General features: G+C 35.7%; 1 protein-coding gene across 1 annotated transcript; it reads left to right on the plus strand.

Annotated features, from left to right (window-relative positions):
• Nucleotides 1–1,361: 1,361 nt before the first annotated feature.
• Nucleotides 1,362–1,892, plus strand: LOC113770020 (dirigent protein 22-like). Its single transcript, XM_027314365.1, has one exon. It carries the CDS (start codon nucleotides 1,362–1,364, stop codon nucleotides 1,890–1,892), a length of 531 nt encoding a protein of 176 aa, XP_027170166.1.
• The last annotated feature ends 14,194 nt before the right edge of the window (nucleotides 1,893–16,086 follow it).

Below are 16,086 nucleotides of genomic sequence, written 5' to 3' on the forward strand. Positions count from 1 at the left end.
AAAAGATTAATTTTTTTTATTTAACCAAATTTAAATGCACCTAAAAAAATAAAAAATACGCAAATGTTATAACATTAGATAAACATTCCTAATCGAGACATACGTTGAAACTTGAAAGTGTGAATTGGGAAATGCGCAGTAACGTAATAGTAGTGCCAGTACTACTTCTGAAATTCAATCGATTACTAACCAATGATTGAACCACATTTCCTCGTCAAAGGTTCGATTTGATTATTCTTTATTTAGTTCTCAAATGTTATAAATCAATTCTAAACTGTTGTATCCAATGATTTAGAATGGTTTTACAAAGGTTTAACCATTATTGATGGGGAGGGTGGGGTTGGGTTGAATAATACGGTAAGAGGATTATAAGTACAAGGTTTGGATTCCCTCCCACTTATCAAAAAAAAAAAAACATAAAAAAACCATTATTGATAACCGAGAAATAATGGTTCAATCAAATTTTTTTCTAGTTAATCAAACTGTTAACACATGTTGTAATATTCTTGATCACATATCTTTTGAAGACATCTGGTGACATAGTAAAACATTATATAACATCAATATGACAAAACTTCATGTGTTCAATCTTTAAATAAATGAAGTTTACTAAAATAAATTTCAATTTAAGAGACTAAATGTGTTAAGTTGAGAACTTATGGGGCTAACCAAGTACGAGTAGTTGGCCACCAAGAGAGTTTTAAAATTTTACTTCGATGTAGATCAAGTAATCAAATTCCCTTACGTACATTCTAAAATCCAAATTTTCTTGGAAATGTTGTCATTGGGTGTATAGACACTTGTTTGGGTCGATGGTGGTTCAGTCTCCTCTAAATTTTCTTTGGATCTCTTTAGGTCTCCCTCTCCGCTAGTATAAAATAAGTGTAGATCTATCGTATCTGGAAAAAAAAAATATGGAGCTGGACACTTTTTTTTTTTTTTTTTGGCTGACAAAACAACCAACAAATAATTTTATTGTCAAGATCAGGGGTTGGGACACTAGATGTGTTTTCTCTCAATGGACAGCCCGTCTCTATCCACATAAAAAACAAACATGAAGTCAGAAAATCGTAACCATTGCTAATCTATTACTTATAATGATTCAGAGCCACTTGATTCTCATTTCTTCATCCCAATTGTGAAAAAAAACATATTTGAGTATCTAATCTATAACTTCTCAAAATTGGAATAATGAAACAATGCAAGTTTTTTTAGTAGTTACATTTCTTATGGCCGGCAATGTTCTACGTTTCCTTCCCCCTCTTCCTCTGTAAACTATATAAGCAGGCAAATTCCTCAAGAAATGGACATCATAAGTAATCCAATTATCAATCTTTGCCCATAATTGTAACCTTTTCTCAATGGCTTCAAACTCAATCAAACTCTATTTGCTGTTGATCCTTGCTTTAGTCACATGCTCAAAAGCTGAATTAGGAGAGCTCAAGGAAACAAGCATGACCATATATTTCCAAGATCAATATGGAGGGCCAAATGCCACTGTAGCCCAAATCCTACCGGAAAATCCAGACGGCCATCTTAGTTTCAAAAAGTTTGGGGCCATTTTTTGCACCGACGATCTCGTAACAGAAGGCTTTGATGTAAGTTCAACCCAGGTTGCAAGGGCCCAAGGTGTGTATATAACCTCAGCATTAGATGGTTCTAATACTCATGTTCTGGTATCAATTGTCTTCAATAATGGTGAATTCAAGGGCAGCACATTGGGGGTACAAGGTGCTAGTGCTCAGTTTGAGAGGGTGAGGGAGGTGGCCGTCGTCGGCGGCACCGGAAAATTCCGGTTTGCTCGTGGATATGTTACTTTTGAGACTATTCACATCAACTCAGCAGCTAACCTTGCAGTTATTCAGTGCAACATCACAGTGTTACATTACTAAAAGCACAACTTTCCTTTATTCTTATGGAGCAAGTTTCCTAGTCGTTGAATTTGACAAAATAATTAGCATATGATGTTTGTATTTTGAGTTTGTTTAATGTTGTTCTTTACGCATTTTATACACGCACCATGGCTAATTGATATTGAATAAAATTCCAAATTCTAATACTACTATTTTGCTAAGTTGGTTTTATTTGGCAAAGGTGTTTACAAGTAATAAAAACTAAAAAGATGTGCCAAGAAAAATTGGAAAGTCAAAAACAAAAATAATCGAAATTTGGTCTATTTTGTCCCTAAACTTTTTCACTAAAATCGATTTAGTTCTTTATTATTATTATTTTTTTTGCTAATTTAGTCCTCAAACTACGTTTCTTAGTTCCAATGTTGGACTCTCACAACAGTGCCACCACATTTTGCGTGTTAGGGATGTCGCGGAGGAGGTAAAATAGGAAGCTCATATCTGATTTTCTAATTTTAGGGATTAGAGCAGATCCCCTGTTGCTTTTCTCTCAAAATCTCACAAGAGAGAATCCTAGGAATGCTGGAGACTATTAGAATATATTTAATGGAAAGGCTCAGAACAAAAAGGGAATGGATGAAGAGGAGGACTCATGATATTTGCCCACAAATCCAGAAAAAGCTGGAGAAAGCAAAATTTGATGCTGCTGCCAACATTGCAAGATGGTCCGAGGTTGATAAGCTCGAAGTCACTCACATGTGTGGAGGCAAATATGTGGTGGACTTGGAGAATTAGACCTGCATCTATAAAAAATGGGAGTTGACTAGGATCCGCTGTTGCCATGTTATTTGCTGTGTTTCTTTGTCAGGATAAAGTCCAGAGAGCTTAGTTCATAAGTGCTACTCAAGAGAGAGCTATATGAAGGCCTATGAACCAGCAATTGGTCCCATAAATGGTCCAAATGCTTGGGCTAAATGTGACAAGGAACCTGTGTTGCCACCCATTAAGCTGAAGTTAAGAGGTAGGCCCAAGAAAGTGAGAAGATGGGAGCCAGAAGAAGCAAGGTCTAATGCCTAAGGTGTTACAAAGCTCCCCAGATCTGGGCTTGGAAAAATAAGCTGTTCAAACTGCCATGAAGAAGGACATACCATTAGAAAATGTCCAGCTCTTGTACCAGAAAGTGAGCTTCCTCGACCTACTAACAAGAGGCCACCACTATCCAACTCCAACAGGTGCAGCAGGTGTAAGGAACTAGGCCACGACAAGAGAACCTACCCACAAGGAACTACTCAAGGGGAGAGTGATGCTAGTGAAAGACCACAAGCATCTGGTAATGATGATGGCTGTTTTGTTATGGTTGATAGTGTGGACATCGAATCTAAAAATCAACTTTTGTCTGCAGGTCAAATGGAAAAGGACAATGTGACGATTGAAGAACCTCTAACGCTCAGTACATGAAGCTCCTGCTGGTTAGTTGGTCATTTTGTTACTTTTTTTTTAAGCTTCGGTTTGCTGAAAGGAAATGCAGTTGTAATTGTTTGGCTACATTGTTCTCTTAGGTGGACGTATAGATGCTGGAACTGAAGAGGCTAAGGTGATTGAAGCAGTTCCTGATGTACCTGGGAAAACTACCAAGTGCTCCATCTGTCTTCAAACAGGACATAATGAGCAGACTTGTGACACCGGGCAGGCCCACGCATGGCAAAAAAGACATGCTGCTATTGTTGAAACTTTTACTTATGTTATTGTTTAACTTGTTTTTCTAATGGAGTCAATCATTTAGTGGCCTAGAGTTTAGGAATTTGCTGTACGTTGGAGTCTTTCAGTTATGATTTAGTCAGCAGATTTAATGGCTTAATGGTCTAGTCTTTAGGAGTAGCGGGGTTATGGAGAAGGTGCCAGACATGGGACCTGATCTTTAGGGATTTCAGTTGTGCGTTTTGCCTATTTAAAGGCTCTAAAGGTTATGATTAAAGATGACTTTTGGCCACAGTACTACTGTTATCTTTTCTATTTGTTATCAGTGGCATCAGAGCTACAAGATTCCTGAGACCCGAGAGTGAAACACCTGAAATTATCTACTCCTCCCCACTACCCTATCCAAATGGCCAATGATTCAAATTTTGTGCAAGCCGCCATCCCTCGCTTTGATGGTCACTATGACCACTGGAGTATGCTCATGGAAAATTTTTTACGGTCCAAAGAATATTGGCCAGTGGTTGAATCCGGAATTCAAGAACCACCAGCAGGTGTAACCGTGACAGATGCTCAGCAAACAGACATTGAAGCTAGAAAGCTCAAAGACTTGAAAGCGAAGAACTATCTCTTCCAGGCTATTGATCGTCCCATCTTGGAGACTATTCTTTGCAAAGATACATCCAAGGATATTTGGGATTCAATGAAGAAAAAATATCAAGGCTCTTCTAGAGTGAAGCGCGCACAGCTTCAAGCCTTGAGGAGGGATTTTGAAGTTTTGTAGATGAAGGATGCGGAATCTGTTACAAGCTTTATTGGAAGGACGATGGAAATTGCAAATAAAATGAGATGCTATGGAGAAGAGATTAAAGACGTTAACATAGTAGAAAAAATTCTACGTTCTATGACGCGAGAATTTAACTATGTTGTTTGCTCAATTGCAGAGTCAAACGACATAGATGACCTCTCTCTTGATGAATTGCAGAGCTCCTTGTTAGTCCATGAACAGAAGATGAATCGAAGCTGGACAGCAAAGGAACAAGCTTTAAAAGCTTCTACCAACACTCGCTCCAACAGCTCAAGAGGAAGAGGCAGAGGCCGAGGAAGAGGAAGGGGAGATCGAGATCATGACAAATCTAAAGTAGAGTGCTTTAGATGTCACAAATATGGTCATTATGCTTCTGAATGTGTCACTGAGCTGCCAAATTATAAAGAAAGAGAGGAGAACTCAAATTTTGCGGAAGAAACAAATGAACCAGAAACTTTGTTGATGGCTGTCCATGAAGGAAAAAAGATTGAGTCGAATATTTGGTATGTCGATACAGGCTGCAGCAATCACATGAGTGGAAGTAAGTCTTCTTTTTCGAATCTAAATGGAAGTTTTCACTCTACTGTCAATTTTGGTGACTTCTCTACTGTGAAAGTGATGGGAAAAGGTGATGTTAAGATACATACTAAGAATGGCCTTGTGAAAACCATTTCTAATGTGTTGTATGTTCCTGATTTGAAAAGTAATTTGTTGAGTGTTGGTCAGTTGCAAGAAAAGGGGTATGTCATTACAATTAAGAAAGGCACTTGTGAAATTTATGATCCTGATAGAAGAAGTCCTATTGCGACTATCCAGATGAGTTCTAACAGATTATTTCCAATGAAAATTGAAAGCATTCAATCTTGTTTGATGGCTGAAGTAAAGGACCCCTCATGGTTGTGGCATTTTCGTTATGGCCACTTAAGTTTTGGTGGACTGAGGGCTCTACAACAGAAAACCATGGTGACAGGGCTTCCGAAAATTACTGTTCCCTCCCTAGTTTGTGAAGACTGTGTTGTTAGCAAACAACATCGTTCTCAATTTCCCAAAGGAAAGTCTTGGAAAGCAAAGGATGTGTTAGAGCTGGTGCATTCAGATATTTGTGGCCCAATAAACCCATCGTCTAATGGAGGTAAAGGATACTTAATTACCTTCATTGATGATTTTTCAAGAAAAACATAGGTTTATTTTTTACAGGAAAAATCAGAAGCTCTTACTATGTTTAAAAGGTTCAAAGCTCTTGTGGAAAATGAAGCAGGCAAGACTATTAAGTCTCTTCGAACAGATCGGGGTGGCGAGTATTGCTCAAAAGAATTTGAAGGTTTTTGCATGCAACATGGCATTCGAAGAGAACTTACAGCTGCACATACACCACAACAAAATGGTGTATCGGAGCGGAAGAACAGAACAATTCTTATTATGGTGAGAACTCTATTAACAAGAGGAAGAGTTCCAAAGACCTTTTGGCCGGAGGCTGTAAACTGGAGTATTCATGTTTTAAACAGAAGTCCAACTTTTGCTGTTCAAAACAAGACTCCTGAAGAGGCTTAGAGTGGAAGAAGACCAGCTGTAGATCACTTTATAATCTTTGGTTGCCTCGCTTATGCCCACATCCCGGATGTGAAAAGGAAAAAACTTGATAACAAAGCTGAGAAATGCATCTTTCTTGGTGTAAGTGAATCCTCCAAAGCCTATAAATTATTCAACCCACTGACGAAAAAGATTGTGACCAACAGGGATGTTGTTTTTGAAGAAGAGAGCACCTGGGATTGGGATGGGCAGCAGCCTAAACAAGTCCTTTATGATGATGATGCTAAACAGGAGCAAGTTCCAGCACTTGTCATGCCACAAATCTCTTCAGATACAACTCAAACAGCCACTGGAATTTCACAACTAGTTGCTGAAGTAAATGAAGAAGGAGCCCAGTCAGTTGGTCGAGTTAGAAGAAGGCCTGCTTGGATGGAAGATTATGATGTAACTGGGTTAAGTAATCCAATTACTCATTTTGCTTTGTTCGCAGATTGTGATCCTACAACTTTTGAGAGTACCGTCAAAGAAGAAAAATGGCAAAAGGCAATGGATGATGAAATCAATTCAATTGAGAAGAATGATACTTGGGAGTTGTGTGATCTTCCTAAGGGGCACAAAACCATTGGTGTCAAATGGGTCTTCAAGACAAAGCTAAACAAAAATGGCGGTGTTGACAAGTACAAAGCACGCCTGGTGGCAAACGGATACAAGCAACAGTACGGGGTTGATTATACAGAAGTATTTTCTCCAGTTGCAAGACATGACACGATCAGATTGGTGGTTGCATTAGCAGCGCAAAATTCTTGGCCTATCTTCCAGCTAGATGTCAAATCAGCATTCTTGCATGGGTATTTGGAGGAGCAGGTATTTATTGAGTAACCCCCTGGCTATATTAAAGTTGGGAATGAGAATAAAGTGTTCAGACTGAAAAAGGCTCTTTGTGGATTAAAGCAAGCTCCGAGGACTTGGTATAGTCGAATTGAGACTTATTTTCTTAAAGTTGGTTTTATAAAATGTCCTTATGAGCATACAATGTTTGTTAAGATTGAAGATGGGGGGAAGCTTCTCATAGTTTGCCTGTATGTTGATGACCTTATATTTACTGGAAATTGTGATACCATGTTTGGTGAATTCAAGAAGTCCGTGATGAATAAATTTGAAATGACCGATCTTGGTTGGATGCATTATTTTCTTGGCATGGAAGTAATGCAATCAGATGATGGAATTTTTCTATCTCAAATGAAATATGTGGGAGAAATTTTGAATAGATTTCAGATGAAGGATTGCAATTCCGTAAGTACTCCACTTGAATGTGGCGTGAAGCTACACAAAGATCATGATGGAAAGAAGGTTGATAGCACACTCTACAAACAAATTGTAGGCAGTTTAATATATCTTACTGCAACAAGGCCAGATATAATGTACTCTGTGAGTTTAATCAGCAGATATATGGGAAGTCCCACGGAGTTGCATTTGTTAGCCGCCAAGAGAATCCTTCGTTATTTGCAAGGAACTCGAAACCTAGGGATATATTACAAGAAGGGTGAAAAATCTAACTTGGTGGGTTATACTGATAGTAATTATGCAGGAGATCAAGATGATGGAAGGAGCACTTCTGGCTATGTTTTTATGCTTGAAACAGGTGCAATCTCCTGGTCGTCAAAGAAGCAACCAATTGTCACCTTATCCAGTACAGAAGCTGAATTTGTTGCAGCTATGACTTGTGCTTGCCAAGCCATATGGCTGAGAAGAATACTTGAGGAGTTGCAGTTCAACCAATGTGGAGCTACTATAATACTATGTGATAACAGCTCTACAATCAAGTTATCAAAGAATCCAATGCTATACGGAAGAAGCAAGCACATTGATGTGAAGCTTTATTTTTTGAGAGATCTTTGCAAAGACGGAACTGTTGATTTGATGCATTGTAAGAATGATGATCAAGTTGCTGATATATTCACCAAGGCGCTCAAGAGAGAATCGTTTGTGAAACACAGAGGATTACTTGGTCTCTGCAACCTAGGTTTAGTCAAGGTTGTAAACTGATGTTAGTAAACATCAGTTTAAGGGAGGGATTGTTGAAACTTTTACTTATGTTATTGTTTAACTTGTTTTTCAAATGGAGTCAATCATTTAGTGGCCTAGAGTTTAGGAATTTGTTGTACGTTGGAGTCTTTCAGTTATGATTTAGTCAGCAGATTTAGTGGCTTAATGGTCTAGTCTTTAGGAGTAGTGGGGTTATGGAGAAGGTGCCAGATATGGGACCTGATCTTTAGGGATTTCAGTTGTGCATTTTGCCTATTTAAAGGCTCTAAAGGTTATGATTAAAGATGACTTTTGGCCACAGTACTACTGTTATCTTTTCTATCTGTTATCAGCTATGAGTATTGATGGTCCATTTCCATCTAAAAAGGGAAAACAGACTAGGAAGAAGCAGAAAGTAAGTTCATGGTTGAATGTTGACTCTATCATTTTGTTACGTGGTCAAAGTTTCATGATCGTCTTCATTTATTCTCACAAATTTTGATAGAGTATTATTTGAAATAATTATTATAATACTTTTTGTGATGTGATGTATGTGAGATAAAAAGATAGTTGAAAACATAAAAAGGTGGATTGCAAAATATGTTTATGATACAAGCGAAATATTATGTAAAATAATTCAGCAATCCAAACACACTCTGTGTTTCTGGCGCATAGGTTGTTAGATGAAGAAGATGATGGGAACCATCATTCAATCTGGCTAGTGTATTACATTTGGCTCAAGTTTAATGGCAGTGGCTCATTTCTTCTGCTGACAAGATGGCTGTTTTGCTGAATGATTGATGTCCTTATTTCTTTTGTAATTGGATTACCAATATTTATTGAATCTGGATTTTTGTTTGGGCCAAAGCTCAAGAAACATAAGCTTGTTTGGATTGCATTTTGTCAGAACTGAACTAGTGTACTGATGTAAAACTCAGAATTCAGGTTTACTTGATTAATTTGCTGACAAATGGAATTATATAATGTCAAATTTTGCTGGAAGAGCATAGGAAGTTTGGTGTTATGGATTGCTAAAAAATCAACCGAAACTTTATCCAATTTTTTCCAGCTACATTGCTGACAAAATTCCATTAAATTGCATAGGCATAAATTACATCAGCCATTGTTTGCATTACAATGCCAAAAATCCTACTACCCATCTCCTAGCTTTATAACACATAATATACTACACCTAATTCAGTATTTGAGGTTTGCATTCATTTCTTTGACACTATCCAGTAGTGTAGCAATAACACAACACAAAAGCAAGCTATTCCCCTCACCAGCCACTTCATTGTTGCTTTTATTTTTCGAATTTCACTCTTCATGAGCTTCAAGCTTCAAGACTTCAATTTTTAGCAAATTATTCTCTTCTTCAGGTTTCCTCTAATTCTTGAAACATTTCGCCACTATATTTTTCGCCATCTTTGGCATAGGTGGATCACACCACAAAAAGTAGTTGCAGGCTTTTGGTGACTACAATAACCATTAAGGTCTTGTTTAGTTGCACAGGTACAATTCTAGAAAATTATAATATCAGGTTATGAATATTTACCCATAATTTATGCATCCATCAAATCTTTCGCCTGGGTTGGCTATTGTCTACGATGTCATAATTCGACATGCTTCACAGTAGTAATAAAATACAGTCTCATCCCCATTGTAGAATTCCATCCTTCTCCTTTTGACATCCCTGGTGATTGGCCTCTTACTCGACATTAATTGCTTGAGTGTTCACTGCTGCATGAAATTTTGGTACGATTTACAAAGCTCCTTCTTTGCTGCATTTTACTTACTTCCTTGTCTACTGCAATTGTTCGAACAAGAATTCTTACTTCCTAGCACTAGCCTCTCGAGCAATTTGTGAGATGTTGAGAGAAAAGCAATAGGGGATTCATTCTAATCCCTAAAACTAGAGAATTAGACATGAGCTTCTTATTTTACCCATTCCTCGACATCCCTGATACGTAAAATTCGATGGCGTTGTCGTGGAGCCCAATAGTGGAACAAGAAAAATTGTTTGAGGACTAAATTAGCCAAAAAAAAAAATAAAGGACTAAATTGGTTTTAGTGAAAAAAAATATAGGGGCAAAAAAGGTAAATTTTCCCAGAAATTATTCTTATAGATGCTAATAAAATTATAAAATTGATTTATCATCCATTTTAATTATGAGTTGACAGATAGAGATATCAATTTTTTGCCATGAATATGAATGTGGACTATGTCCAAAATGGAAGGTGAAAGGCTATTTGACTTAATCCTTCCAATATTTGCATAAATCATTGAGTTTTTTTTTTCTTGAGACACAAAGAAAATAAATTTTTTAGACATTTCATTTGAAGAGGATCTAAACAAGCTAACACTCCATCAATAGTGAGAAATTTTTAGACATTACACAATTTTATTGGTTGAGAAATTTATGAAATAACAATAGCTCAAAATTTTTTAAAATTGTAAGAAGTCTTAACATTCACTATGTCTAATTAACTTTACATGAGATTTTTAAGAAGAACCGTAGAAAACCAGATAAAATAGTTGGACGAAAATTCAAAATGCTATTGAATGAAATTAATTAGAACTGGAATTAGATGGTATTCATTTTAACTTAAATTTCTATGGAAGACAATTCTAGTCATTTTTAAATTTATTAAAGAGTCAAATCTAATATAAACTTTCTTATTCTATTAAAGTACATTATTGGGAGTAAGGTTTACTTTTGAATATCTTAAATTAAAGAATAACTAGAAGATTCCGCCATCATTCCATACTTTTAGACTGGAGTAGAAAGATTCTAGAAGTTGAAATAAAACCAATTAGTTGTGCTATTCTCTTTTCAAACCTATAGTCAATAAACTAACAATAGACGACTTGCATCAAATAGACTCAAATCTTTATGCATTCATATAATAATACTCTCCAGCAAATCCTAAAATTCTGTGATAGCATAAGTCCAAATCAGTACCATTTTCCACATATATGTTGTTGCTATTTCATATGAACTAATGAGTGCCTCTATTCAGGGCACTGTTGATGTACAGATGGGGGATCTACAACATATAGCCATTGTGCTGTATGTAAATCAATTCTTCTACCTGTAAATTGTGAAAATTTAATTCAGCCAGTGCGAGCACTTTTAAGCTTTTATTGTACATTTCTTCTATTATAAAGTTGCAACTTTTCCTAATATTCTATTTGAATAGTATCTATGAATATGCTAATTTTTTGAACTTGTAACTAAATCTTCAGATGTTAGACATTGAGAGGTTCATAGCATACGCCGTGCAGTTTTCAACTAACTGCAAAATCACATCCTCATGAAGGGACAACTTACAAAAAAAGATAGCCCACCATATAAATTCTTGGGCGGATATTCAATATTTGAGTTACCATGTAATTAGCAAGTAGAAGTAATTAAGAATCTAGAACACTAGAGTCAACAAACACAAAAAAAAAAAATCTCAAAACAAATAGAGCTAAACAATTTTGTATTAGAAATAGCATACTAAAAAATATTTTGGCACATTGATTCTAAATATTAAACATCTTACATCTTGAATAATTAGAATTCAAAAGGAATATGAAGGGAAATGCAATTGTTAGCTTGTAAAAGGGAAAAAAAAAAGAAAGCAAATATATAAGAAAAGAAGTTTGTTTGTATAATTTCTTGTGTATACTTTGGTTTCATAAATAATACTGATAAACTAGGAGAATTTCAATCTGACATCTTATGTTTGATTGGAAATTGGACTTGTTTGAACAAATATATCACAATTTAAGTATCAAAAGCAATCTAGGATTGGCCCAAGTTTACAATATTGTGTATAAGGGGCAATAATGGTTGCAAACCGTTGCTTTTAGCACCTATTCTTAAAGGTGGATGACAAAGATTAGCTCATTCTAAAAATTTAAAAAATACTTGGAATAATTCGTTGTATATCGTTTTTGATATTATGTGGTAGGTCTTGCATAGAAATGCAAAAGATATGCCTACTATCTAAAATAATTTAAAAAATAATGATATTTGTCACAGGTCATATGCTCACTGTTGGTGTGGATTTTAGTTTCTTTTTTTTTTTTCATTTTTCTAGAGTAATGATATGGTGACTATATTTGGACTAAATATTATTTTAACCAAATTTATAATGCTTAATCTTTCTTCCAATGTTACCTTAAATACTTCCTATACGATCTCAATTGAGATCTGACATTTGCAAATTTCTAAATAATCGACTTGCTACTGATTTGGGACATTTCTATGACTTATGCTTTGTGTAATGTGGAGCTAATTATTCATGTTTTTTGCCAAGGAATTCGTTGTGCACATATTGAAAGTGATTTAAGTAAAACTTTCTATATCATTTCTTTCTTCATGTCTATTTCCTTAATCCCTTCTAGCACTCCATAACAGAGATCCAAAACAGTCGCCAATGCACATGCTTTCTACAGAGTTATGTGTGTCTATGGTATATTTATTATTTTATTATTATTTTATTGTTGATTTCTATAGTAGGAGATTCGGTATGAATATATGCTGAATAAAGTAGTGAAACTGTCATATGTAAGCTATGTCTAGGAGCAAGCTGACCTTTGTATGTAGTAAAAAGGGATGGAAGTATTATGCTTGGTAATGTTTTGTTGGGAAAGGGGTACTAGTGCAGGCACACAATATCAGAGTTAGCCCAGAATAAATTTCTCTTTACCAAAGTACCAGTTAAAATAGGAATAAACCAAATCATCAAGTAGCAATGCTAACAGTAATAATAAAATGCAAGAAAAATAAAAGGCACAGGACACCAAGATTTTTACGTGGAAAACCCAAATTGAAAAAAATCACGGGACTTAGTCTAGTCAATAAATCTCCACTATCACAATAATGGAAATACACACGTCTATCTGGAATATCCAGATGACAATAATACCACCAATATCAATCAAGTCAAATCACTACAAAATCACCTCCAAAAACTGTGACAGCCCCACCTTCCCTTAAGGCGTACCCTGAGGGTTACCGGACTGTCTGTCCAATTCTCGCCAGAACTACTGAGCCAAAATTCACATAAAGTATTAAAACGCACAATTTAACTTCCATTCATCAACCCAGAACTATATACAATGGAGTCCGTCACTAACGTTTCAAACTTAAAGTACCAACTAGAGTATTCAAACTTATACAAATACATGTGAGATTTACTAATACAGAGGAGTTTAAAACAAGACAAAACTATAACTAACTCAACTCTTTCCCCAAAAATTACGCTTCCAATCTTCGTCCCCTATAAGGAAAACAAAAGTCACAGGGTGAGCTTTCGCTCAATAAGATGCCAAAAGGTCACGCAACCACGAATCACATAGTTAGAACTTATTCTATCAAATATGTGCATCAAATAGAGGAATAAGTAAACACTACAACTTATACAAAGCAGTTCAAGTAAAAGATACAGGTGGCTCTCAAGAGCCAATTTTCTATTGCATTAACTTGATCTAAATCCGTTGACACTTCGTCAATGTTTAAAGAAGCAAAAATAATGACCGTAGATCTCTACTTTACACCAGTTTCCGTCTATCAAATATACCACTTATCGGGTCCGAACACCAAACAGAAACAGTGGTGATAATACTCGAGTATACCAAATATCAGAAGGTTTCAATATTCAGTGAATTAGTAACAATTTCCTCATAGTTCCTCAATCTATCTCAACCAAACCCTTGCTGCCTCGATTCGATTAACTACCAATGAGATTTGAAATCAAATTTCACATTAAGGTCGTTGGATATTAGACTCCAAACGACATCAATTCATGCACAAGTAACGGATTTCAATGGCACAATAAACCAGTCAAACAGTTAAGGGAAAACGAGTGTGATAAAGTACACGCTCGTCCCGTCCAGATTAAACTAAAGCCACAATCATTCAAATTATCAATTTCAATCACAAGTAAATCGGTTAAGCAACAAGTCATGCGAGTCACCAGTTCAAACAAAATAACGTCAAAAGTTCGCCCTCGAGTTATGCTTTTGATCACCAACAAACTCTAAGAACAACCAAGATAAAGTATTATGGTTTAATCATTCAAAACTTAGGTGAGCCAAAGAAAATCCAATTAACTACTAGTACAAAGATGCAAATATGATTTTGGGAGTGAAAAGAGAACATTTGGACCTAAGAGACATGAGTAACCAAGGAGTTTCTCATTCCAATTCATGGCTGGAATTTCCAGCAGCTAAATAATAAAGAAACAACCAAATCTTGAGCTTAAAGTGGAACAATGCAACTAGACGGCATGCTAGAAGAAAAATCATTACTTTTCCTCTTATTTCACAAATAGTTTTGTCAAAATTTCAGCTTATACACCATCACCAAAGTGCACTCAAGAAATCACATGTAACCTAAGTCCAACCAACCCAAACCCATCTAACATCACTTATTTCACAAGAAAGGGAGTAATAAAAATTTCAGCAGCACTTCCCCTTATTTTCTTTACTTTTCCATCCAAACTCAACACATATATTCATATCAATCCATCTCAATCACAACCACAAGTTACAAGCTATAAAGTATACTTGTTTAAGGTCACAAAACCATCCAAAATAGCCAATTTTTTAGCTCAAAAACCGGCCACAACAAAGCTAAAATTTGAAACCCTAAACTGAAATTTTGAACTACAAGCTGAAATTTTTCATAGGCAACCCAAAATAACATATAAAAGCTAGAAGATTCACATGGCAAAGCTACTAGTTCATGGCCAAGATCAAAGCTGAATTTTCACCATCAAAGTTGAAATTTTTGAATCACCACTCAAACCATAAAATTTCTCATGAAAACTACCAAAATCAAATCTTAAATCCACTCATAAGCAAGTAATAAAAGAAAAGAGAGTTTCTTGATATAGTTACCTTAATACCTTAAGAAGAAATGGAAATCAAGTGCTTCATTCTCCCAAATCATTCCACCAAATCCCTTAATCTTCCTTAGATGTCACCTTTTATGGAGTACTTTACAAGCTTAAGTTGAAAACCAAAGGATTCAAGGAAGATTTGGTGGTTGAAGATGAAGGTTTTTCTCTCTTTTTCCTTGCTCAAAAGTCGGCCAAATGAGGAAGAATGATGATAGGATTTTGGCCAATTTTTTTGTTAATAAAAAAGTAAGAAAGGTCTTAGTCAAAAGTCAAAGGTCCATGGCTTTTGTGACAAATGTCCATCCAAGGTTAATCCTCATCTCTTTTGTTTTTCAGAGGCTAAAATATCTAACAAATTTCTAATTATCTCTTAGTACCTTATAAAATAATATTCCTTTGTACAAAACTTCCCCTAATCTTCAAAAATTTATCGCACATACCACATTAGTGGGTCTTACTTTCATAATGCACTTTAAACTTAACATGTACCAACTTATAAAAGAAAAATGATTTAAAACTTGATTCACTTATAAAAATATCTAGAAAATTAAGGCAATAAAGTAAAGTAAAGAAAATGTATTCGAAGAAATAAAATAAAATCAAGAAATTTTTCGTATCCTCATAAAATTAAAAACTACAACTATCAAAGAAGTGGGTTTGAAAGGGTGTTACCAAACGAGGAGGAAATCCAAAATCTGAACCAATAGATGAGTAGAGTTTGACGAGAGAATCGCTTGGGTAAAATTTCGTCTCAAACGAATTTTGAATCACCCTCCAATCAAGACCTTGAAGTGTCTCTCTCTCTCTAACTTCTTTACTCTTTCCCTTTCTTCATTTGTTTCCAAGCAAAAAGGTGGCGGTTGTAGTTTTTCTCACAAGAAGAAGAAAGCTTCTCGCAGCTGCTGCTTGTATTTACCACTTGAAAACCCTCAAGCCTTATTAACTTGTGTTTTAGGTTGGCCCACAAATGGGTTGGCCCACACAAGTCTAGTAATCTCCCCCTCCAGCTCATTTGATGGGTATAGTCAAACTAGTTTCCTGTCTACAAAACAAGAGTTTCTCCTTAGGCAACATCTTGGTCAGCATATCAGCACCATTATTATTAATGTGAACTTTCTCAAATGTCAATAACTTGGAATCCAGTACTTCCTGAATCCAACGATACCTCATATCAATGTGTTTGGACTGAGAGTGAAATGTAGAATTTTTATACAAATGAATGGCACTTTGACTGTCACAATAAAGACTATACTTCTCTTGCTTCATACCTATCTCCTGAAA

Source organism: Coffea eugenioides, chromosome 5 (genome assembly GCF_003713205.1).
Source record: "Coffea eugenioides isolate CCC68of chromosome 5, Ceug_1.0, whole genome shotgun sequence".
NCBI classification, from domain to species: domain Eukaryota; kingdom Viridiplantae; phylum Streptophyta; class Magnoliopsida; order Gentianales; family Rubiaceae; genus Coffea; species Coffea eugenioides.

What these genes read in the sequence shown, in the direction of transcription:
- LOC113770020 (XM_027314365.1), top strand. Translation starts at nt 1,362, where the DNA reads ATGGCTTCAAACTCAATCAAACTCTATTTGCTGTTGATCCTTGCTTTA.